Source organism: Acomys russatus, chromosome 15 (assembly GCF_903995435.1).
Source record: "Acomys russatus chromosome 15, mAcoRus1.1, whole genome shotgun sequence".
Classification (NCBI taxonomy): Eukaryota; Metazoa; Chordata; class Mammalia; order Rodentia; family Muridae; genus Acomys; species Acomys russatus.
This window is the reverse complement of record NC_067151.1, coordinates 29,989,621-30,012,518: the sequence shown is the minus strand read 5'-3', so window position 1 is coordinate 30,012,518 and position 22,898 is coordinate 29,989,621. Positions and strand designations below refer to the sequence as shown.

General features: G+C 42.8%; 1 protein-coding gene across 1 annotated transcript in view; it reads left to right on the top strand.

Moving 5' to 3' along the window:
* The first annotated feature begins 1,701 nt into the window (after positions 1–1,701).
* The window catches only part of Cog6 (component of oligomeric golgi complex 6), a 43,290-nt gene continuing 22,093 nt past the window's right edge, over positions 1,702–22,898 (top strand). Inside the window, exons 1-11 of the mRNA XM_051157124.1 lie at positions 1,702–1,883; positions 2,881–3,024; positions 6,242–6,313; positions 7,985–8,043; positions 10,132–10,243; positions 11,340–11,422; positions 11,780–11,850; positions 13,657–13,750; positions 18,255–18,383; positions 18,458–18,549; positions 21,016–21,080. Coding sequence (XP_051013081.1) covers positions 1,731–1,883; positions 2,881–3,024; positions 6,242–6,313; positions 7,985–8,043; positions 10,132–10,243; positions 11,340–11,422; positions 11,780–11,850; positions 13,657–13,750; positions 18,255–18,383; positions 18,458–18,549; positions 21,016–21,080 — 1,074 coding nt within the window. The 5' untranslated portion in view covers positions 1,702–1,730. The remainder of the gene's footprint in view (positions 1,884–2,880; positions 3,025–6,241; positions 6,314–7,984; positions 8,044–10,131; positions 10,244–11,339; positions 11,423–11,779; positions 11,851–13,656; positions 13,751–18,254; positions 18,384–18,457; positions 18,550–21,015; positions 21,081–22,898) is intronic.

Sequence of the window (22,898 nt, the reverse complement as noted above, 5' to 3'; positions counted from 1 at the left end):
AATGTAACTAACTTGGCAGAGATTTTTATTCTTTTCAAGCTTAAAACTCTGCAACCTTCTAGCTGTAGGGGTGGTGGGGGGTTATGGTGGGGCTGGAAGTTCAGCTTGAGAGTCTGTTCTGTGGGCCTGATAGATCAATAGTGGCTTGATGACAATATTGTTGTCATCTGCACTGACCTGGTGTTTGAGTTTTATTGGATCTGAGTGGACCCCGTAACAATGAGGAACTTACACTAGGAGTTACATTTTTAGTACTATGAATTTGGCATGGAGGATTAATCAGTTTTTAAAGAAGTAGTGGGAAGAGTTTTTATTTGAGAGAAATATAAAAGACATAACTGTTGATAAGGTTCCCAAGGTCTGACATCTTTAGAAGAGTGGGGCTGTGGTCAGAATGCTTGTGTTTCACTAAAATTTAGACACTAAGTTCCTGGCCTCTGTCATTTGGAGGCTGAACCTTGAGATCTGATTAGTTCATGAGGGTGAAATTATTTGTGATCTTATAAAAGCTCTCAGAGAGCTAGCCCATCCCTCCTTTCTATCAGATGAAGTCAGCAGCACAAGCATGTCTGTCCATGAACACCGAAAGGGACGCCCCCGGCAGACCCCAGAGCTGCTGTTGCCTTGATCCCGGACCTCTCATCCTCCAGAACAATGAGAAATAAATTTCTATTGTTTATAAGCTACCAAATCTATAGTATTTTGCTGTAGCAGCTGAAAGAGACTAAAGTAGGTTGTAGGAATTAATATATAGAGGTTTGAAATGCACAATGTGTTTGTTCCCAGCAAGATATTATGCTGAGAGTGTTGCTGCCGTGGAGCAATGCCTAGAAATAAGACCAGGGCAATAATGTGAATCTAAACATGTAGGTCTAATTGAGAAGGTCCGTTCACACCATCCCAATAGAGTCATTATTACTAACTGCCATCATGGTTTTTTTAAATCAAAAAGGGATAGTGGAGAACGGAGAGATGGCTCCAAGGCTAAGAGAACTGGCTGCTCTTCCATAGGATCTGTGGGGGCTTGAAACCATCCTCACTCCAGTTCCCGGGGACATGAAGACCTTTCTGGCCTTCACAGGTCCTGCATGCAGACAGCACACATACATACATACATGAGAAATACTTTCTTGCCTACTGCTTTCCAGCAACACTGTCTTTGGTTAGTTTGTGAGAAAGCAAAGTTCCTTGCTTCTGGGCCTTTCTATGTAGGCTTTCTCCTTTTTGGGAATTTCTCGCGGCTCTGAATCTCCTTCATAACTCAGATTAAAGGCCAGGACCTTGCAAACCTTGAGTAGCGCATTTCTTTCCTCTCTTTTTGTTGCCTTCTGTATATTGTCTTGCCCAAGAGCGTACACAAAGTATATTTTCCAGTGCACACCAGAGGCCCGGCCAAATACTGTAGCATCGATAGGCGCTTTTCAGAAAGGTGAATTAGGATAAAGAGAATTTAATTAGAACCCGTTGTTGACCACGTAGGCCAGCTACTGGTTTCGGTGTATTTTACATATAACTACCTCATTAGCTTGGCATTTCTTACATTCTGATTCCTGAAGTCCCTTTAAATACCTCCAATCTTTTCTCTTCAGCGCGTGCCTTCCCTCTGCCAGGACTTTAAAACAAACCCTGCTAGTAGAGGCCGCCAGTTACGCCACGCATGCGCGGCCGGATCGCGTATGCGCAGGCGGATACACATGCGCAGTGCTCCCCTTCTGCCGGGTCTGTCCGCGATGGCGGAGGCCAACGCGGAGGTGGTTGCGGTCCCCGTGTCAGGGGCGGCCAATGGCCTCAGCGATGGGGCCATCGCGACCCCCGCGCAGCCCAACAACCCGCTGTCGCGCAAGCTGCACAAGATCCTGGAGACACGGCTGGACAATGACAAGGTAAGCGGAGGGGGCGGGGACGGGGGGCGGTCCCCGGGGGATCCGGGAAGTACCTTCCTGACTCTCCGTAGCCGCTGTCGCAGGCGCAGGGAAACTCCTGCCTGATTAGCTGTTAGCTGTCCGTGGACTGTGCGCTCCTGCTGGAGTCTTTACTAGAGCACCTGCCCACACGCCCTCCCCGACCCTTCCAGAACAGGACTTCGCAGGTCATGTCAGAGCTGGCTGGCTCCTTGGAAGCATTGAGTAGCCAGTTACATTGGCTATGCCAACGTGGCACAAAAGACAGAAAAGTGAGAGCTGTAAAGCCGTAGGCCCATATGTAGGTAAGTGAGAATAAGCGATCACAACCATTTGAATCCTACGTGGTTTTTGTTTTTGTTTTTGTTTTGTTTTTTTAAAAAAAAAAACATTACAATGTTGAGTTAGAAACAAGGTTCAGGACTAGATAGGATAGCGACATGCTTCAAAACGCGCGTTGACAGTTTGGGTTAACAAGCTCGGGGTTTGCCTCTAAAAGAAACCACAAACCATTTCTCAAAGCTAACCTCCGCCTCACAAAGCAAAGCGAAAAGAAACAAACAAAAAAGTCATGGTCGCTGGTTTGTGTGGTTTTCTTCGGGAATGATCAACAACAAATTTCTGAATCCAAGAGGAGAGGAGGGGAAACTGTGGTCAGGGTGTCAAACAAATAAAATTACAATTGAAAAATGAAAAACAAAGAGTTTCCTCTTTAAAAAATTTATATATACATATTCATATTCAAAGCAGTTCTGCTATGTATTACCTTGTACATATATGAGTGTGTGTTACATGTAAGTATACTGTTACTGTGTCCTGGAAGTAAGTGTACCACTTAGTAATTTGAAAGTCAGACATTACTTTTTGAGTTATTTAATGCAAAGAAGCCAATTGAAAATAATTTCATTGGATTTTGGCGGGCTATCATGAAACCACTAAAAGTCAGCCCAGTGATTTCCCTCTGTTGCCACTTGTGTAGGAGATGTTGGAAGCCCTCAAGGCCCTTTCAGCTTTCTTTGTCGAAAACAGTTTGCGGACTCGAAGAAATTTGCGTGGTGATATTGAGCGTAGAAGCTTAGCCATCAATGAAGAATTTGTAAGCATTTTCAAAGAAGTGAAAGAGGTATGGAACTTCAGTCAATGTATATGGAAAGCTATATGTTTGGTGTTTTGACAAGTATGTTTAAAATTAAATTGCACTGTTATCTGGTAATATACAGTGGTCAAATAGGAACCAGCTTACCTCTGATTTTATTTGTATTATTGTCATATCTGAATTCTTTACGTCTATTAAAAAGTTTTTTTGAGAAATTATCTTGAGAATTTAATTTCTTAATAAAAAAATAGGATTTCTCTGAATGGATTTCCAAAGGAAACATTTCCTCACTGATGCACTGCCTTAGATGATCACTTCTGCACTGGAATTGATTCGTATTGAGTTACTTTTGTTATCTCCTAAAGTCCATAATGTCCAGATCAAGATGATTATTTCAACGTGAATGACAATTCAACATACTTGACTCTGTTTTAGTCAACCATCAGATAAAGATAAATGTTATTTATTATGTTGTGGATTTCTCTGTGTAGCCCTGGCTTTGTAGACCAGGCTGTTTTCAAACTCAAGAGATCCATCTGCCTCTGCCTCTGTTGGGGTTAAAGCTGTGAGCCACCACACCTGAGAATTCTTTTTTTTTTTTTTTTTTTTTTTTTTAAGATAGTTAAGAGTGTTTCCTGAGAACTCGGGTTCAGTTCCTAGCACTCATACCAAGTCGATCACAACTGAACTCCACCAGCTTCAGGGGACCTGACACCCTGTTCTGGCCTCGTGAGTTCACCATGCACACATACGCATGCTAGCATGTAAACACACACACATTTAAGAAAGAAAGAATCGTGGGGAACACGTTCAGACTGCAGTCTTTAAGCACGTTTGCCTGCTGAAGGGAAGGATTTCGTCATTACCAGAAGCAGAAGCTGTCTCAGAAAGCTGTGGGAAGGAAGAAGTGCCCTCATCAAGCCAGGGTGGTTTGAGCCTCAGGAAGAACAACTGTGCACTGACTCCATCTCACGTGTGAGTCACAGTGACAGTACAAGTCACACAGGAGCTGCTGGGATGAGACAGGCCTGCGGAGCAGATCCCACAAAATGGCAGGAGAGAAGCAGCTCCCAGAGGTTGACCTCTGCCCTCCACACAGATGTACACACACCTGAAATCAAACAGAACTCACATTGGTTACTTTTGGTGGGTATGCACACACCAGCTCACTATATTTGAGTTTTCTAAGTGAAAGGCAGAGGTCTAGCATATAACCTTTTGGGCCAAATATATTGTCAGGGAATCTTCTCCAAACTGTAGGATTTTTTTTTTTTTTTTTATCAGCATCCCTGTACTGTACCCCGTTGTTGCTGGTGTGGCTGTCACGTCTCCGGTGTCCCAACCAAGAATGTCTGCAGACATGCCCGTGTGGCAGAGGGGCAGGATGCCTGGCGTTCAGAGTCACTGCCCTGGCAGTGATACAGTGATACATAACCCCTGCTGGAGGTGCATGGCATCAGTTGGGAGGAATACTTGCCACAACCGGAACTGGGCATGGGCATGCTCTGGATCTGACTGACGGTGTGCATTGGTGGGTGCAGGCAGGACTGGGGACAGAGGAGAGTGGGGCCACTGGCAAGATGCAGTCAGAGCAGTCTGCCACTGTGTAAATAACTGAACCGGCTCCTTCACTGCCCAGGCTGGAGTGATAGTTTATGCATTAAGCAAGAAGTAATTGTCATCCGATAACTATTTGTGAATCTTTTTATTCGTTTTGCACATTGGTATTTTTGTTGTTGTTGTTGTTGTTGTTGTTTAAGAAAATTGAAGGTGTTGGGGAAATTGAAGCTGGGCATTAGAAGGTTCTTGCTGCTGAGTACTTCCCACTTTTGTAATCCTAGCGCTCTGGAGGCTGACGTAGGGCTTTCAAACCTAAGGCCAGGCTAAGTATATAATGAAACCCTGTGTCCAAAGAAAGACATGAAAAAGGATTGTTGTTAAATCTGAGCGGCAGTCAGCCTTTTAACCTTTTCAGACATAAAGGTAAGATCATGGATAAAATTTTACATTTGGAATTGCCTGAAAATAATGCAGTTTGTAGGGAGAGAGGAACCGTGGATAGGGACACAGGGCAGAGAGAGGAACCGAGGATGGCCCGAGTTGGTCATTGCTGAAGTGGGGTAGCGAGTACATGAGAAGTCATAGTATTGAAAGTCTACAGTATGTAATTACCACGAATAGAATTGGGTACAAATTAAAGTGAGGAGCTGGTAAGAAAGCAGTGGAGGCTCATGAGGGATCTGATGCCCTCTGCTGGCATGCAGGCATACATGCAGGTAGGGCACTCATACAATGAAAGTGAAAACTTTATAAACAGGTAGGTAGCTCAGTTGTAGAGTTCCTGCCTACCATCGCTCAGAAGTCACATCATCATGTTGTATTGAAGTGCTTTCCCATATTCTGAACATAAAGTATTTTTTAAAGAAATGAAGAGGCACCGTGTGTTTTAATTTATGACCTTTAACCCTATGTAGGTATCTTTGGAAAGCACTGGTCATCACGGTTGCTGATCTGTACATCCTTTCCGTCGGTTCTGTTTGTTTGGAGAACTCTTGACTGTCCTCTGTACACTGTTGGACATTTACTATTTTGTTCTGCATTTTTTCTTTTTTAGAAATTAACAGATAAAACTATAAATATAGAATTTATATGTAAATGTAATGTGGAAGTAAATATGAATTTGGAATAGGTAGGTCTGGCTAATATATTTATTACTTGGGTAGTTATTCTTATGTTCTTTTTTAAAGTTTTTTTTAAAATTCACCTTTATTTTATGTGCCTTGGTGTTTTGCCTGCATATATGTCTGCATGAACAGTGCCAGATCTTGGAGTTACAGACAGTGTGAGCTGTCATGTGGGTGCTGAGATTTGAACCTGGGTCCCCTGGAAGAGCAGTGAGTGCCATTAACTGCTGAGCCATTTCTCCAGCCCCTACTCTTATGTTCTTCAAATGTATAAACAGATGCTTATCTGTTAAGATGTTTTTGTTTTCATATGCCCTAAAAAGAAAGGGTCAGTTTCTTTACAACTTTGTAACAGTAGGTCTTATTCTTTTGAATCATTTTCATCTTAAAATATGGATTCTCTTCTCTTTGACATATATTAATTGTACATAATAATGAATTTTATAGAGATATTTTGTTATGCTTTGACAAAACAACAACAAAAACTGGGATTTGGCCTAAAAATGAAAAAATTTCTTTATTCTACATACAGTAATTGATGTTATTTTTTTCCCTTTCAGGAACTTGAAAGCATCAATGAAGATGTCCAAGCAATGAGCAGCTGTTGTCAGGACATGACGAGTCGCTTACAGGTACCTCACAGTGCCTGGGCTTTAATGTAGCTCCTGGGAAAAGTGAGCTTGCAAAAATATATAGACATTTGACACAGTGCTGTGTCAAATGTCATGTTTTTAAAAGAACCAAAACACATGAATGCCCTTGTGTTTCGTTTCGTGTTGTCTTCTTAACATTGGCCAACTCCAAGAGCCTTCATCTTCCATCTGAGCATGCGGAAGTATTTGTAGAATGTAGGTGAGTCTTTGTGGTTCTTCAAGAACATGTAGCCAGTACTTAGAGGAAAACAGCAAATGCTTTGCATCTGTGACTTTCTCTACACTAGAACTTATCACATAATAAAAATACTAATTTTCCTTGGGTTCTGTTTAGCTGAGGATTAAACTGGGTCTTTACAAGATTTAATTTCTTACTATTATAATGCAAAAGGGTAGAAGTTAGAATTTAATGCAAAACGTCAACCAGGGTAGGCCTTTGGAGACTCAGTTTCAGAAGCCTATGTAGAGCTGCCACCCTCACTTGGCTCCTAAGAGCTGGCGATATGCCGAACCATCTCTGTTCAAGTCTTTCTTAACAGTATTTCTAGAGATTCAGGTGCAGTCATTCTGCACAACAGGATGCTTGGGAAGCAACGGCAGAATTTTCCACTGAGAATAGAATTTTCAGGAAGGAGGTGGGGCTTTGGTTGCTTGCAGTTCTAGAGACGGGACCACAGAGGCTGGGCTCCTCGGTATAATGTTCCAGCGTGAAAGAAGACCCATTCTCTTGAGGTCTTTGATCTGGTTCCTCTCTCTCTGACTGATTTTCTTCTCCATGTGCTATGTCTGTTAAGGTAAACTGTACAATGTACACTTACTGGTGGCTTCCTTTGTTGATAATTCTGGCTCAGTGTCTGCATGGCATGGCCCATTCCATCCTTGGTCATTTGTTTCTATTCCTTGCTGTAGCCTTGATTTTTGTTTTATTATTCATTTATGTATTGTTTTGTGTGGGCGTATATAGATTGGAGAACAATTCTGAGTTGTTTCTCTCCATTTACCATGTGGGTTCTGGAGGTGAAACCTGGGTCACCGGGCTTGGCCTTACTCTACTGAGTCATCTTACCAGCCGCTGTTGCCTTATTTTTGTCATATTCTGTTGCTGGGGTCTTGAGATTCTTGTTGGGCTCACTTCTGCCTTGTTGGAGTCTGCTGCATAGGTGGCTGGCCAATCTTTAGACAGTGTTGTTGCTCACAATGTTCTCATTTTTTGGCCCTGGCATAAAAGGGGGCAGGAGAGCATTGCTTGGCATGAAACTCGGGCAGGAGCAACCAGGCCTGTCTCCAGCGCCTGTTTGGCTCCGAGCCGTGATTCCCATCACCTGGGCTGTTGAATGTTGCACCGCTGTATAGCAGTGACATAATTTATAGCCCCGTTGAGTGGACTCATGGTCTGACTCACCAAGCCATAGCTCAAGTTGCATTCTTGCCCTCACCTTGCGTTCTTGCCCTCACTTTGTTCTCCCAGTGCACCGTGTGGAGGGAGCCACCTGTTAGAAAGATGGTTCATGAGCCCTGAAACTTATGTGCCAGTTACTTGGGCCTTTGGAGGTCTTTGCCATTTGTCTGAACTCCTAGGAATGATGATATCATTTTATGAAATATAATGAAGATGGAATGTACTGATGCTCAGTGTATTTATACTTTTAGGCAGCAAAAGAACAGACTCAAGATTTAATAGTAAAGACCACTAAGCTTCAGGCAGAAAGGTAAGTGTTTCTTTATACAGTCGCCTCCTCATTAATGCAGATTAAGTGGAAAGTTGTAAATAATGCTAAGTTAAAATGGAAATAATGTAGACTGTGATTCAAGGCTCACAGAGGACACAGGCTTCTAAGCTATACCTATAGCAACTTTAACATGAAAATAGTCATTGGGAACGTTATGCCTGCTTCCTGGTTTGAGAGACGGTTTTGTTTTGGAATAGAGGCTATCTGGTATTTGGAATCAATTGTAATGGTAGAGTGTATGGTCACTCAAGATGGCAGAGGCACCACTTCTGTTAATGAACCACAGGGAGAGACATTCTGCTTTGTGCCTGATAATTGATGATGAAGGTAAGACAGCTCCAAAAAAGGTTGTTAGTAATGTGGTTAATTTCTATTGTTTCAAGGAATTTTATGATACTTTGTAATTACTTTTAAACCTGTATAATGAGGTTTGGACATTACCTAATATAGTTAAAATCCATTAGATGACTTCTGGGTAATAGGACATACACCTTTTACCTCTGTGTAGAACTAATTAGGAGTTACATTATTGTTTGTAGTAAATACCTGGCTTTTGTTTCCCTTTTAAATTTTTATGTTGTTCATCACAGGGACATTGGCTTGGTGAATTTAAAGTCTTTCAACTTGTGATACAAGTAACACAAGGCAGACCTGTTCCGTCATGAATATAATGGTTATTTTTATTAATTCTCAGCAGAATGTTTTCCTGTAGAATATTGCTAATCTTATGGGCAAGGGCTCTACCACAGATATATCCCAGCCTCAGATATATCTGAGATGCAATCTTCCTGTCTCTGTGCCTCCCAAGTGTTATAATCACAGGCATGTGCCACCGTGCCCAGCTGTGTACCCATTATGTATACAGCTCCAGATCCAGGGTTCAGCCTGACACCAGGAGTGTTGAGTGCGGCTTTAGGAAGTTCAGGCAGTGACTGGCCTTTAGATGGAAACCCTTATCAGTCCCTCGGTCACCACAGAGTGCCTTCTGCTATAGAGCATGCCTTTTCCTAAATGGCCAGCTCGCCCTCCTGTGTTACATCCAGATTGTATAGTTTACAATATTGTTTTTCCTGTCAAGTACAAAGAGTGCTATATTAGGGTTCTCTAGAGTAACAACTTTTAGGATGAATCTCTATATAGATAAGGGGTTTATTAGAATGCTAATCCAACAATAGCTGTCTGTGAAGGCAAAGCCCAAGAATCCAGTAGTTGTTCAGTCCAGGAGGCTGAATGGCTCAGTTGGCCTTCAGTATACCCTGGGATCTGAGTAAGTGGTCTCCAGTGCTGGTGAAGGAATGGATTTGCTAGTGAAGGCTGGAGCAATCAGGCAAAAAGAGAGAGCTTTCTCCTTCCATGCCCTTTATATAGGCTGCCTCCAGAAGGAGTGGTCCAGACTAAATGGTTATCTTCCCACCTCAGAAATCCAGATTAGAAGGGAATCTTTCCAGTTCAGATGATTTAATTAAGAAGAAAGTCCCTCACAGGTTGTGTCAACTGTTTAGGTTTTAGTTAATTCCAGATGCTGTCAAGTTGACAACCAAGCACAGCCACCGCAAGTGGGGAAGGCCAGCGTAGAGACAGGGCTTTGCACTTACAAGTCTTGATCTCCCATTCTAAAATACAAACAACCAGAACTGCTTTTCATTTGCTATGTGTTTTATGTGAAAACTTTGAAGTCAGGATATATTAATGAGTGAGAGAAAATGCTTGAAATGAACGGCATATTTCTGTCTTAGAAAATGCCCTTTGTAAGAGACTGTAAGTTGGCACAGGCGCCACATGTGTGTATATTTCTTCCTTTCCATATCGAACAATCCCGTTTCCTGTGTGCAGATATGCAGGGCAGAGCGATAGGAGCTAACTGTGTCTAATTGTGCCTGCCTGATGAGCTTAGAATGACGTCATCACATGCTTACCGATGACCTGTAACACCTGAGGTGGAGAGAAGGCTCTCTTGTTGGAAATCGTACCCAGCTTTGTCTTGTTCTCTAAGACAGTCTGTCAGGGAGGTTGTTAGCTTCGTAGTGTGCAAAAGGGTAACCTACTTCATTTTTCTTGTTGTTACAGCCAACGACTAGAAATTAGAGCACAAGTGGCGGATGCCTTTTTATCCAAGTTCCAGCTGACTTCTGATGAAATGAGTCTTCTCCGAGGTACAAGAGGAGGCCCCGTTACTGAGGTATATGTCTGTCAGGGTCACTTAGAGTGTAGCAATTATAGATGCTACAGGGAAGATGCAATTTTAAAAGCGTAATTTTCCCATCTAGGAAAAGTTAATTTGAAAATATTTCTAAATTTGAAATTAAGTCATGTGTTTCAATTAGTTTGGGGGGTTTTAAATTAGTTTGGGAGGTTTTATTTTTAAAGTTTTACATTTTTTTTTAAAAGTCAGAATACAACATAACTACATTAGCCCATCTTTCCACCTCTGATCCTTTCTGAACATGTTTTACTTGTTAATTGCTCCTTGTACAAACTGTATTTTTAGTTCTGTATTTAAAAGAATATCCTCTAATTATCCAGTCTGGTGTGGTGGCACACACGCGTCTTTAATTCCAACATGTAGAAGGCAAAGGCAGGTGGATTTCTGGAGATTGAGGTTAGCCTCATCTACATAGAAGGATTTAGTGTTTCTTTATTCCCATTTTCATTAGGATAATGATACATTGCTTATGTTTTCTCTCATAGCTTTATCTTTCCTAAATTGGAATCCCTGCCCCTCCCCATGCTTAACAACACTTCGCAATCTGAATGATGGAACTAACCCTCTCAAAGGCTATTTTCTTCAACTTTTTCTTTAAAGTCATGCAGTTTGTCCAAAAAGGACTCTTTCTGTCTCCTAACTCCCAAGGCGCCAGCATACTCTTCCAGCTGAGTCCTGTTTGTTTCGTGAGCATCATCGGTTCTTTCCTCCTAGGTGAGGGAGCAGGAATGTGCACGTAGCAGAGACCAAAGGCAGGCAGGCAGGCAGTGACTGCAGGGCTGGGCTGCTCCTGGGTATCCAGGACTTGCAGCCCCCTCACTCGGCTGTGTGTTTGGTGAGGGACAGGGGCCTAGTCTTTTCGAATGACCTATCACTGGTAACTAGCATACTGTTTGTTACATGGTAATTAATGTCAGTCGTAAAAGTGAAGAAATACCTATAAAAATGCAGTCAAAATCTGTGTAAGACTTCATTAGAATAGGTGGGATTTTGTTTCACTTTTGTAGTGATCTTTTAATTTAGGGTAGTGTAGTTTTCCTAAATTTTATTTTAAGTGATTTTTTTTTTAAAGGACTTTTTCAAGGCATTAGGAAGAGTGAAACAGATTCATAATGATGTCAAAGTTCTTTTGCGAACCAACCAGCAGACAGCAGGGTGAGTAGCTGCTTGGTAAGCGAGTTGCATTGCTGCCTGCATTTATAAACTTTTAGAGTCATTGTAGGTTCTTTCTGAAATTATATTCTTTGAAATAGGAATGTAATTTTCATTTGCCTTTGGGAATGGTGAAAGTTTAGAATAGCCTCGTATGCTTGACTGAAAGGACAGTGGGAATTAACTGATAAAATTAAAGTTGTACATTTAATTGTAAAAAAAATTATGGAAAATTTCCATAAAATGATAAAAAGTTAATAAGTGCCAAAATGTTATGTAATTAAACTTGAATAATTAAATTCTTAGATACAATTGTTGACTAAAGTTTACATTGTAATAACTCTTTAACTTCCATTTAAGTTTGGAGATTATGGAACAGATGGCCTTGCTTCAGGAAACGGCTTACGAAAGACTTTACCGATGGGCTCAAAGTAAGGTTCTTTTTTTTCATACGTATTAGCATTTAATTCTTAAAATTTCACTTGCCCTTTATTTGATTTCCTAAGAAGTATTTGTATGTGTGTGGAGACTACGCGTGTGAGTGCATGTGCCCACAGAGGCCAGAGCAGGACTCCTTGGAGCTTGAGCCACCGGTGCTTGTGAGCCTCCCAACGTGGGTGCTGGCCACTGAATCCTGCCAGGGCAGCATGTCCCCTCAACTGCTGAGCCATCTGTCAGTCTCTAACTTTACATGTTCAGGTACTATGGTGTTTATGTTTGTACCAGGGACATTGTTGAAAAGGGGGTAAATGAAGACAGGGTTTCTGCTCTAAAGGAAAGTAGCAAAGATGATGCTCTGTCCTGGACTGAGTAAATGAAGGCAGCATTTGATTGGGCAGCTCTTGCTATTTAGGCAGCTGTCATGTTATAAATGGTAATCAATGCCTTAGTCCGCTACGATAAGTTCCCTCAGACCATGAGGTATATTAGTCTGTGGTTAGTGTGTCATCTTGGCAGGCTAGTCAGAAATCAGTTATGGTTCTCACCGTGGTAACATGACAATGTCGGATGGCCCCGTTCAGGTAGTTTCTGTCCTTTCTTCGTCCAATGTTGGGCTAGGTGGGTTGCCTGCATTTCTAAGAATGAAGTCTTGAGCGTTCCGTGCTGGCTGCCGCTAGGATTCGCACCTGATTGCTTTGGTACATGATCCATCTTCATCATCATTGTCTTCCATCTTCAAAGCCCACATGCCTGGCCAAGTCACTTGCATTTTCCATTTTCCCATTTCCTTTTACTGACTTGTTAATGTTGTCCTCTTTTATTTTAGGACTACGTAGTTACCTTAAACTTACTTAGGGAGTTTGAGAAAATACCCGAGTGTCAAGGGCTTTCATTTTTAGTCCATCTGCAATGATGCTCTTGGCACCTAAGACAGTAACAGTCATAGGTTCCATGAACTTGAGTGTGGGTGTCTTCAGACGCTATTTCCTAGACACAGGAGTCCCACACTCTGTCTCCAGTGTAGACTCAGGCCACGGAAGTCCTGCAAGATAGACTAAATCATTATGCTTTTTTTTTTTTTTTTTTAGTAAGTGTTTGAAAAATAGCATGTTATATCGGGGAAAGCAGTTACTTTGAGCAGTAGTGGCGTGTGAGCGTGCAGTGGGTTAGTAGGTTAGTAGTTAGCACAGCTGACTGTGCAAGGGTTAGCTGGCTGTACCTGCACTACACTGTACTGGATGCCTAGTCCTTTGTTTGCTCTTTGTTGGCTTAAGGTCTGGATTCCTTCTTTTTCTACCTCTCTTCTTGTTTATACAGTCTACTCCCACGTGGGCTGGTACCTTGCTCTCTCTGTATCCAGGTCTTAGTCTTACACAGCTCAAGGTGCATTCCCACTGTGACACAGTGACTGTCATTGAAAGGCGGTCACTGGGATAGTTAGCGTGCATTGACATGCTGCTGTTTTGTGATAAAACTTTTCACGTGTTTGTCTAATCCTTGTGACTGGACGCTCCTTCCTCAAATGCAGGGAGCATTACCCCAGATTTCTCTGTGCTCCCCTAACATCTAAGCTAGTGTTGGCCTGCTGGGCTGCCTTGGTTTCCAGGCATGGTGGAGCCATGTTAAGGTGCCTCCGCCTTTCTCAGTCATACGTCCTCCAGTTCTTGGAGCACAGTAGGCATTTGCAGGCATGTCATGGTTAAACCTGAGGCATAAAGTAAAGTAGTGATTGCTTCTGAAGAGCAGAGCTGGCGTGTGAAGAGACAGCCAGAGTTATAATGCCGATTATTTTCCAGGTGAATGCAGGGCGCTGACACAAGAATCCTGTGATGTGTCTGTGGTATTAACTCAGGCCATGGAAGCCCTGCAGGACAGGCCTGTCTTATACAAGTAAGCCATGCTGCTTTGCCTTCCTTTTGCCTTCCTGACCTAACTACATAGGGTCACATTCTGACAGTGATGCTCAATGACACTTCACTGCTTTTCAGGGTGTGTCATCAGGGCAGCAGGTTATTTGAATACTGCATGTAATAAAGGGAAGCCCAAGGTATCCCTGCAGTACAACTGTCTCTTAGTTATGTAGCAGCCATGTGGCTTAGGCAGTTTGCAATCTCAGTAACTCCCTTGGAATTCTGCATCACTAAAACCCCTATAGCAACACAGCCCTGGGAGGAGGCAGTCATGTAGAGATTGTATCATATAGGTACTCTGAGGAGAAGAAGAAAGAATATTCACAGTCAGAACAGTGGGGGGTTTTTTTTGTTTTGTTTTGTTTTGGTTTTTGGTTTTTGGGTTTTTTTCAGAACCAGATCTTTGATTTTTGTAACTGTGCCAGCCAAGGTCTTCAGACTAATGCTTTGGTTGGGAACCCTATGCATTTTATTTTAAATTTTGTATCTTAATATTACTCATAAAACAAAAGTCAATACATTTTTAAAGCGCTGGAGCAGAATAAAAGCCAGCAAGTATTGATGCTGAGGGAGATGGCCAGGGTTCACTCAGAGCCACCCTTGGAGGGTCCCCTTTCATTGATGTTTATATTGTCGAACATGGATGCCGTGCCCGGCCAGCTGTGGGAAATGACAGTGTTGTCTTGCAACTTACAAGTGCATGTTACAGGATAGGCCTCTTCTGAGTGCTCGGGATAAAACGTCATCAAAGGCGTCCCTCAGACTCCTTTGATGTCAGAATGTCATACAAACAAGTGGATTTTAATAGAATGAGTCCTTGATTGTCTGAATGCCATGTTCCAGGTGCTCTGTGGCTCATGTCCTGTGATAGAGAGGAGGCTGACCGTCAGGGTGCTCTTCCTAAGGGAGCAGCGCCCAGTGAGCCTCAGGTTGAAGAGGTGTTTTCTGGAGGAGGCAGATCGTTCCTCTGGAGGGCGTGGTGGCTGTGAAGTGGTACACATCTGTGACAAGCTGGTGCTGACGGTTGATCAGTAGCTTCATAGCCTTGAGGCTCCCTTCCCCCTGATAGTCCTGGCCGTGCTCACCAGAGGCTTGAGTGCTTGGACATCTGTGCTTGGTTTTAAGCAAGTGCTGCACTGCCTGCAGATTTATCCTTGTTCAGAGGTTGATGTTTTCAGACAAGCACCTTGTGTGTATTGGTGACATCTTCCCAGCTGTCCTCCACTGCCCTTCTTCTGTTCCTGATAGACCTTGCTTCAGAGCGAGGGTTTATAGAGTTCTGAGTTTGTTTTCAAAATTTGCTAACCGTGGCTATCTGTCTGGTTTATTTTACTTAAAATGGCATCTTTGGTTCCATCCATTTTGCTGCAGAGGGAAAGATTTTGTGCTTCTTTGTGGTTATTAATGCTCTGTGCTACGTATGTACAACATTTTTAATTCATTCGTCTGTTGATGAGCAGCTAGACTGATTTATGCCTTAGGCTACTGTTCATGTCTTACCACCCAACTGGTGTTGTGGTTGTCATTATTATTACTATTACTATTACTACTACTACTACTATTGCTATAATTGCTGGTTTTGTTGCTGTGTGGGATTGGGTCCCTCACTTACATGTAGAGCTCACATATTCAGCAAGGGCAGCTGACCAGTGAGCTGCAGGGACCCCATTTCTGCCTCCTCAGTACTATGATTTCAGGTGTGCACTGTCGAGCCTGGCTTTTTACATGGATGCTGGAGACCTGAACTTAGGTCCTTGTGATTGTGTGGCAGGTCCTCTATTGACAAGCCATCTCCCCAGACCTCAGGTACTGAGCTTTGAAGATGGCTTCTTCGTCAGCTATCCTGAACGAATGAGCCCTTGTGCCTCTGTGCACTTTAGTTCCTAGTTGGTGCAATGGTGCCTGTTTTCCAAGACTGTGGAGGGCTAATGACGGCTGAGCATGTCACTGTGTGTCAGACATTTCTAAGCAGTGCAAAGATGGCCAGAAAGCAGTGGCTGTGAGGCAACAGGATAGCAGAGACCAACTCCAAAGAAGAAGGAAGCAAAGACTTAGCCTGCAAAGCGCAGACCAACAGAGTAGTGATAGGATCTGGAAGGCTGTGAGAGATGCTTAGAGGCTGAGTAGGAAGGCAGTCTCCAGACACCATTCATTAGCTGTGGTGAATGCTAAGAAAGGGAAAATTGCCTGCATAAGTAATCATCACTCAGTGCCAGTCTCAGCTGTGGGGTGTTTCTTGTTTATTAACAGCAGGGGGCAGTGTGTGTCCTTCATCATCTAGGCCATGTGCAGCCCTCTCAAGTGACTAGGTAGCATGCACAGTGTCTGTAGAAGTTCTTGAGAAAGTTGCCTAGCTTGTGTTCTTGGTAGTTGTGACTGTAATGGTGATGTGTTGGACTAATAAACCACTGTACCTATCAGGGTTCATTGCTAACGCAGCCTGGCACCACCTGGAAAGAGCCCCAAAGGCAGTTATCCGCAGCAGGCTGGCTGTGGATGTGCCAGGGTGGGGTGGCACTGCCCTGACTGTTAATTGAGATGAGAAGACCGCCTGGATGTGGTGGCACCATTTCATGGGCTGGGTGTGAGCTGTGTGACTTAGAAGAAGGAAATAAACTTCTTTCTCTCCAAAGTTGCTGTGGGTCAGGGCGTCTTTATCCCAGCGACAGAAACGAAGCCAGAACAGCCATGTGCACATACTGCTTTTAAAGCTGAGTCTACATGGAGGCTTTAAACAAATGGTTAACCCTTGATCTTTAGTAAGCCTGAGTACAAGTTACCTGAGGGTGTGGCAACTTGTTCAAAGCTGATTCTTCTCTATTTTTTATGAATTCCTGTTATATTCCCAAAAGGAGACTCTACAGTATTCTTTTGATTTCCTTTTTAACCAGAAGTTTAAGCTACTTAGGTATTTTGAATATTTACTCTTGTAAAAGAAACATTTTGACATTTTGACCTTTGTTGGGAAAGTCCTGTTTAGTTTTTAATCTGTCTCTGAGATGGACACTCCATGTGTAAAGATTCGTTGAAGGTTCTTCCTGCCTCATGCTGAATTTCTTTAATTATATTTATCCTGCAGGAGGAGTGACTTTCCTGTTAAATGAAACTTCCTGTGATTACACAGGTTAAATCCCTGTGTATTCCCTGTGGAACACTGGGTGGTTTCAATGTGTGATTGACGAGCACAAGAAAGAAAAAAAGTGAATTTTTTGCTTTTAATTTGGCGCACGCCTTTAATCCCAGCACTCTGGAGGCAGAGGCAGGCAGACCACATTGAGTTCCAGGCCAGCCTGGTCTACAAAGCAAGTCTAGGACAGCCAAGGCTACACAGAGAAACCTTGTCTCGAAAAACCAAAAAATAAATAAATAAATAAATAAATAAAAATCTTAAAATACAGAAAGTAAATGTGAGACATTGAGCTGTGCAGCAAAACTTTGTCTGACCCGTGCATGCCTGTCCCTCTGCTACAATGCATCTGCAGAGATCCGAGCACTAGGGTGAGCAGTCCTCAGAAGAGGCCACTGTTTCTAAGCATCCGAGCTGTCAGCTCACTCCCTTCCCTTTCAGTCAGAAATAGCATAAGAGCACCCAACCCTGTTCTTACGTTTAAAGTAACATAATAGAGAAAGCAGTGTAGCCTAAGGAAGTAATTCTCTGAACATCTTGGAGAAACTTGGTAAATTTTGTTAGTTACTGGATTCCTTCTTAATATTTTCGCTGGTAGAATACTGTTTAGAGATTTAAAAATTGGTGCTATGGAATCTGCTGACTTTATATTGTTAAAATTCTTAAATTTTTTGCTGTGTACAGAATGTAAAGTGGGTATGAAGAAAGGCAGTTAATGTTAGGAAACAAGAACTGATTCCAGCCATCCTCACAGTTTATCCCAGATCACCCTGCACTCTGGTTCATAGCTTTCCATCTCTGTCAGCTCCTCCCCCATGATCCGTAATAATGGGTGACTCCTAATGTAAGAGAAAGATAGCTGCTGGCATAGGTACCAGTTAGTAAATGTAACAAACAACAAACGCGTCTCATCTGAGTCGAAATAAGCTTTTAAAATATAGCAACTTTGGGTTTGGTTTTGGTGCTAAGGAAGAGTAACAGAAGGAGATTTTTTAATGTGAAAAAAAAGGGGGCTCCTGGTATTTGGGCAGCAGAATTCTAACTAGCTTCTGAGAAGTGGGAATGTGGCGTTCTGTGGTCCTGGAGCATCGTGTTTTAGCCGCCACAGAACAAGCCAGCTGTTCCTATCGCTGCTGCTGCTGCTGCGGCTCCTTCCCCTCCTTCTCTTCCTCTTTCTCCCCCTCCTCTTTGTCCAGAGCATTCTTTGTTTGAAGGAGCAAAATTTGTACCTTTTGATTGAATGATTTGCAACTCTGAGTTGCAAGCCAGCACTGCTTGTGGCTTGCTGACCTTAGGCATGGAGGGAAGAGTCTGATAGCGGAAAACAGCTACTTCTCACGTCGTGTGTTTTTTCTAGGTACACCTTAGATGAATTTGGAACGGCCAGGCGAAGTACCGTTGTTCGTGGGTTTATTGATGCTCTCACAAGAGGAGGGCCAGGAGGTACACCCAGACCCATCGAAATGCACGCCCATGACCCACTGAGGTATAGTAATTGACACTAGGAGAGGTTTGACACTTTTCCCTGGGGCATCTTTGCTAACAAGTGCTTTTCTTTAGGTATGTGGGAGATATGCTGGCATGGCTCCATCAAGCTACTGCCTCTGAGAAGGAGCATCTGGAAGCTCTCTTAAAGCACATAACTGCACAGGGTGAGTGTGCTGACAGTTATTGCTAACACTTAATAGCGAAAATACACATGGCCCCTGTGTTTCCGTTGCTGTCTTCACTGAGACAAACACTTCACACTTAGATGGCACATAAGCATCCTACTTGCATAACCTTCCCTGCGCCCCTCCACCCCCCACCCTCCACAGTTCTGCTTAATAGATTTCTGTGCTGTCATCTGTTGCTCCGCCATTCAAGTTTAGGGTCTATTTGCCTTCCGCTGCCCTGCTGTTTTCTGGTAAAATATGGCCAGAGTGTGCAGCATATATTACTCAGATTCTGAGCATCAGACTGAGGCCAGCATGAGTGAGCAGGCTGGGTTGCTTATGTCACTAAGATGTAATCATTTATTTCTATTACCCAGGCTCTTTTCTTTCTCTAGGGGCTGTTATAAAGTTCTTTGTTTTTTGTTTTTTCTTCTTTTGATAATTGCGTGCTTATAATGTTTTTTCGGGGCTGGGGGGCAGGGTTGCTTAAGAGAGAACAATGACTATATTCCAGAGTTGTGATGCCCTTAATTTTCTAATTTTCTTAGTTGTAACTTTCTTAAGAAGTATATTAGCTACTTTTTTGGTTGCTGTGATAAATTTTCTGATGGAAGGAAACAATTCCATTGTGGCAAGGAAGGCATGGGAGCAGGAGTGAGAGATGGTTTTTCATAATGGTCCACAGTCAGAAGCAGAGAGAGATGATGGTGGTGCTCCATCTTAGTGGTCCTCAGTCAGAAGCAGAGAGAGATGATGGTGGTGCTCCATCTTAGTGGTCCTCAGTCAGAAGCAGAGAGAGATGATGGTGGTGCTCCATCTTAGTGGTCCTCAGTCAGAAGCAGACAGAGTTGACCTGGTGCTCTCTCATAGTGGTCCACAGGGCGACGAGCTGGTTTGCCTTAGGTACTTTTGTTCCTTTTCGCATTTGGATCAGTTTGGGCCCAGCCCACACTTAGGGTAGGTCTTCTGCCTCATTTAAACCACTTTAGAGATAGATATACCCAAATATTTGTGTCTTGAGCCATCCTAAAATCTAGTTAAGTAGAAGAGAGCAGCCATTACAAGAGACTTACTTTAGAGTGTTTAGTGTGTACGTTAAGGGTGTTCTGGTTTTGATAGGAAGTAGAGAGAAATGCTATTCCTGGTATTATCAGACTGGCTGGTGTAGTGTGGCCATGCATTACTGTGGCTCCTCAAATGGTTTGTGGGAGAAACCATGTCCAAGTTGATGGTGACACTTGATGTCACAGACTCAGCTCTTAAGTACTGAGATTTAATGTAGCATATGTGTTAGATTGGTACAAAGTTTGCATTTTTTGTTTGTTTGAGATGAGGTTTTACACAGTCTTGCTGTGTGTCCCAGACTAGCCTGATACTTTTGCTCCTGCCTCAGCCTTCTAAGTGCTGGGACTATAGAATGAACCATCACGCCAGTCACAATCTGTACTTTTTTCTTCTTTTGTGACTCATATTACTCAGTTTAAAAGAATGCATTTCCAGACTGATTTTAGTGGTACACACGCTTAATCTCAGCACTCAGAAGCAGAGGCTGGTGGATTTTTGTGAGTTTAAGGCTAGCATGAGTTCTAGGCCAGCCAGGGCAACATAGTTAGGCCATGCCCCTTCCCCAGAGGAAAAAAGAAAGAAGGAAGGGATGTGTTCCCTTGAAGATGCCTCCCGAGAAGTCCTTATGAGGGACTGTTTAGAAACTTGAAGATAAGTGAAAGGTAACATTCCGAGGCTCACTCTGAAAATGAAAGTGGTTAGCTGGGCACATGCCTTCAATCCCAGCACTTGGGAGGCAGAGGCAGGCAGATCGCTGTGAGTTCTAGGCCACCCTGGTCTACAAAGTGAGTCCAGGACAGCCAAGGCTACACAGAGGAACCATGTCTCGAAAAACCAAAAAAAAAAAAAAAAAAAAAAAAAGAAGAAGAAGAAGAAGAAAGAAAGAAAGAAAGAAAGAAAGAAAAAGAAAATGAAGGTGGTTGCCTGTCCACCTCACCTTATGAGGGGTCAGTGCTTGGTGACAGTCAGTACCAAGATGTCAGCTTCTCCTTGGGTTGCACGGTCAATTTTCAACCTTCCACTCTCAGCACCACTAGAGCAAGGAGGCATTTGTGGCTCCATCCTGCAGCACCATTAGTTGCCTCGTCCAGCTCTCCGATATCTTGGGGGGTTGTTTTGTTTCACACTCAGGTTCTTCACAGAAATGGTTCATTTTGTTGATCAGCATTTGCACAAATTGTCAGCATTTTATAGACACATGCTAGTTAGTAACACCATTAGAAATGCGTCAGAAATTACAACGTGTAATGTCCCAAAGACACTGAACTTAACAAAATGTTGCTATTTACTTTAAATGTCGTTTATGACATTAAATATAGGTATTTTTGTTCAGTAGTTCTTAAACCTTAGAGTCAGGTATAACTTGGTAAAACATAATTATGTTGTACTTAATTTTAGGTGTTGAAGAAAATATTCAAGAAGTCGTTGGGCATATCACTGAGGGTGTGTGTCGGCCTCTAAAGGTAAAGGGTTGTATCTTCATTGTGTTTTCAGGCATCTAACCAAAGTATTGATGTGTTCGTAGGAGGCCAGAGAAGTTGATAAGTGATAGCTTGAAACCAAGCCACAATTTGTCAAATTAACACATCAACTAGGCTGACAAGCTACACTTAAACTAAAATCAGTGCCTGCTGTCTGAGAGAGGCAGTGGGGATTCCCTAGTGTACATTTGCCGGCTGAATATAGCTTGTGCTTCCTGTGCCATGACAGCAGGCGAGGAAAAGGGTTCAGCTGAAGAGGCAAGTGAACGGTGCGTTTACTAGTAGTCGTACTAATCACATGCGGACAGCGGTTAGCGGTTAATCCAAGTGTGAACATACTTACCCGCTGCTGTCACTACCGAACTACTCGCTATGCTGGGGCAGGACTTGGAGTCAGCAGGTTCAGAGCTCATCTGCCCTTGGCCCAGGGCTTAACTTGTCTGAGCTACAGTAAGCTCATGGGCCTCCTATGCCCAGCAGTGAGGGTGACCTGAGGCAGACACAGTGCGTCGCTCCCAGGGCTTGCGCCTGCCACAGACTTCTTCCTACTTAGAGAAAGCCTGGCAGTGACTGACTTCCCTTTAGTATGTAGACATTAAGTTGTATAGTTTTCTTCTTCTTCTTCTTCTTCTTCTTCTTCTTCTTCTTCTTCTTCTTCTTCTTCTTCTTCTTCTTTTTCTTCTTCTTCTTCTTCTTCTTTTTTCTTCTTTTCTTTTTGGTTTTTCGAGACAAAGTTTCCCTGTGTAGCTGTCTTGGACTCCCTCTGTACAGCACGCTGGCCTCCAACTCAGAGGGCCACCTTTCTGAGTGTGCTATGATGCCTGGCAGGATTCAGTCTTATCATGTACTGAATACCTTTTATGTCTAAGATTTTCTTTGGTATTTTGATCCAGGCAAACAAACCTCAGAGATCACCTACTTTTTGACAATTTATTATGTCTATAAATTTAAAATCACCATAGTTTGATAGTTTTGAAATTATTTTATGTCTTCCACCAAATGAAATACTTCCTGCCAGTGTGATGTTCAGACATTCATAATCCATATATATTTTGTTTTCTTTATATATTGCTAGCAGTTGTTTAAAATACTGAACGAAAGATAAATTAAGCTCTTACCAAATGTGGTGGTACATACCTATAGTCCCCAGCATCCCAGGAGCCTAATGCAGGAAAATACTCAGTTTGAGACACACCTAGATGGTACAGTAAGTTTGGAGCCTGTCTGGGTAACACAGAGTCACCCTGTCTCAACACCTGTCCCCTAATTTTATTTTCCTACAACTTTTTAAAAATAGCCAAAACATCTATTGTCATGTTATTAAAAGTTTAACTGTTTAAAAAATAAGAATAATAAATTTTATATTAGTGAGATATGGCTAGTAGATCACTAAGAAAAATATTCATTAAGATGAAAGTTGTCTTGGTTAGGGCTACTGTTGCTATGATAAAACACCATGACTGTAAGCAGCTTGGTAAGGAGATAGTTTATTTTGCTTATATTTTCATATCACAATCTATTCCTGAGGGAAGTCAGGACAGGAACTCAAACAGGGTAGGAACCTTGAGGCAGAGGCCATGGAGGAGTGCTGCTTACTGGCTTGCTCATTCATGGCTTGTTCAGCCTGCTTTGTTATGCATTCCAGAAATACCTGCCCAGGGATGGCCTAGCCCACAGTGAGCTGGGCCTTCCCACATCCATCATCAACCAAAAGAATGTCCCACAGGCCAGTCTGGTGGGGAGAGCTTCTCATTTGAGGGTTCCTTTCCCCAGATTACTCTAGCTTCTGTCAAGTTACAA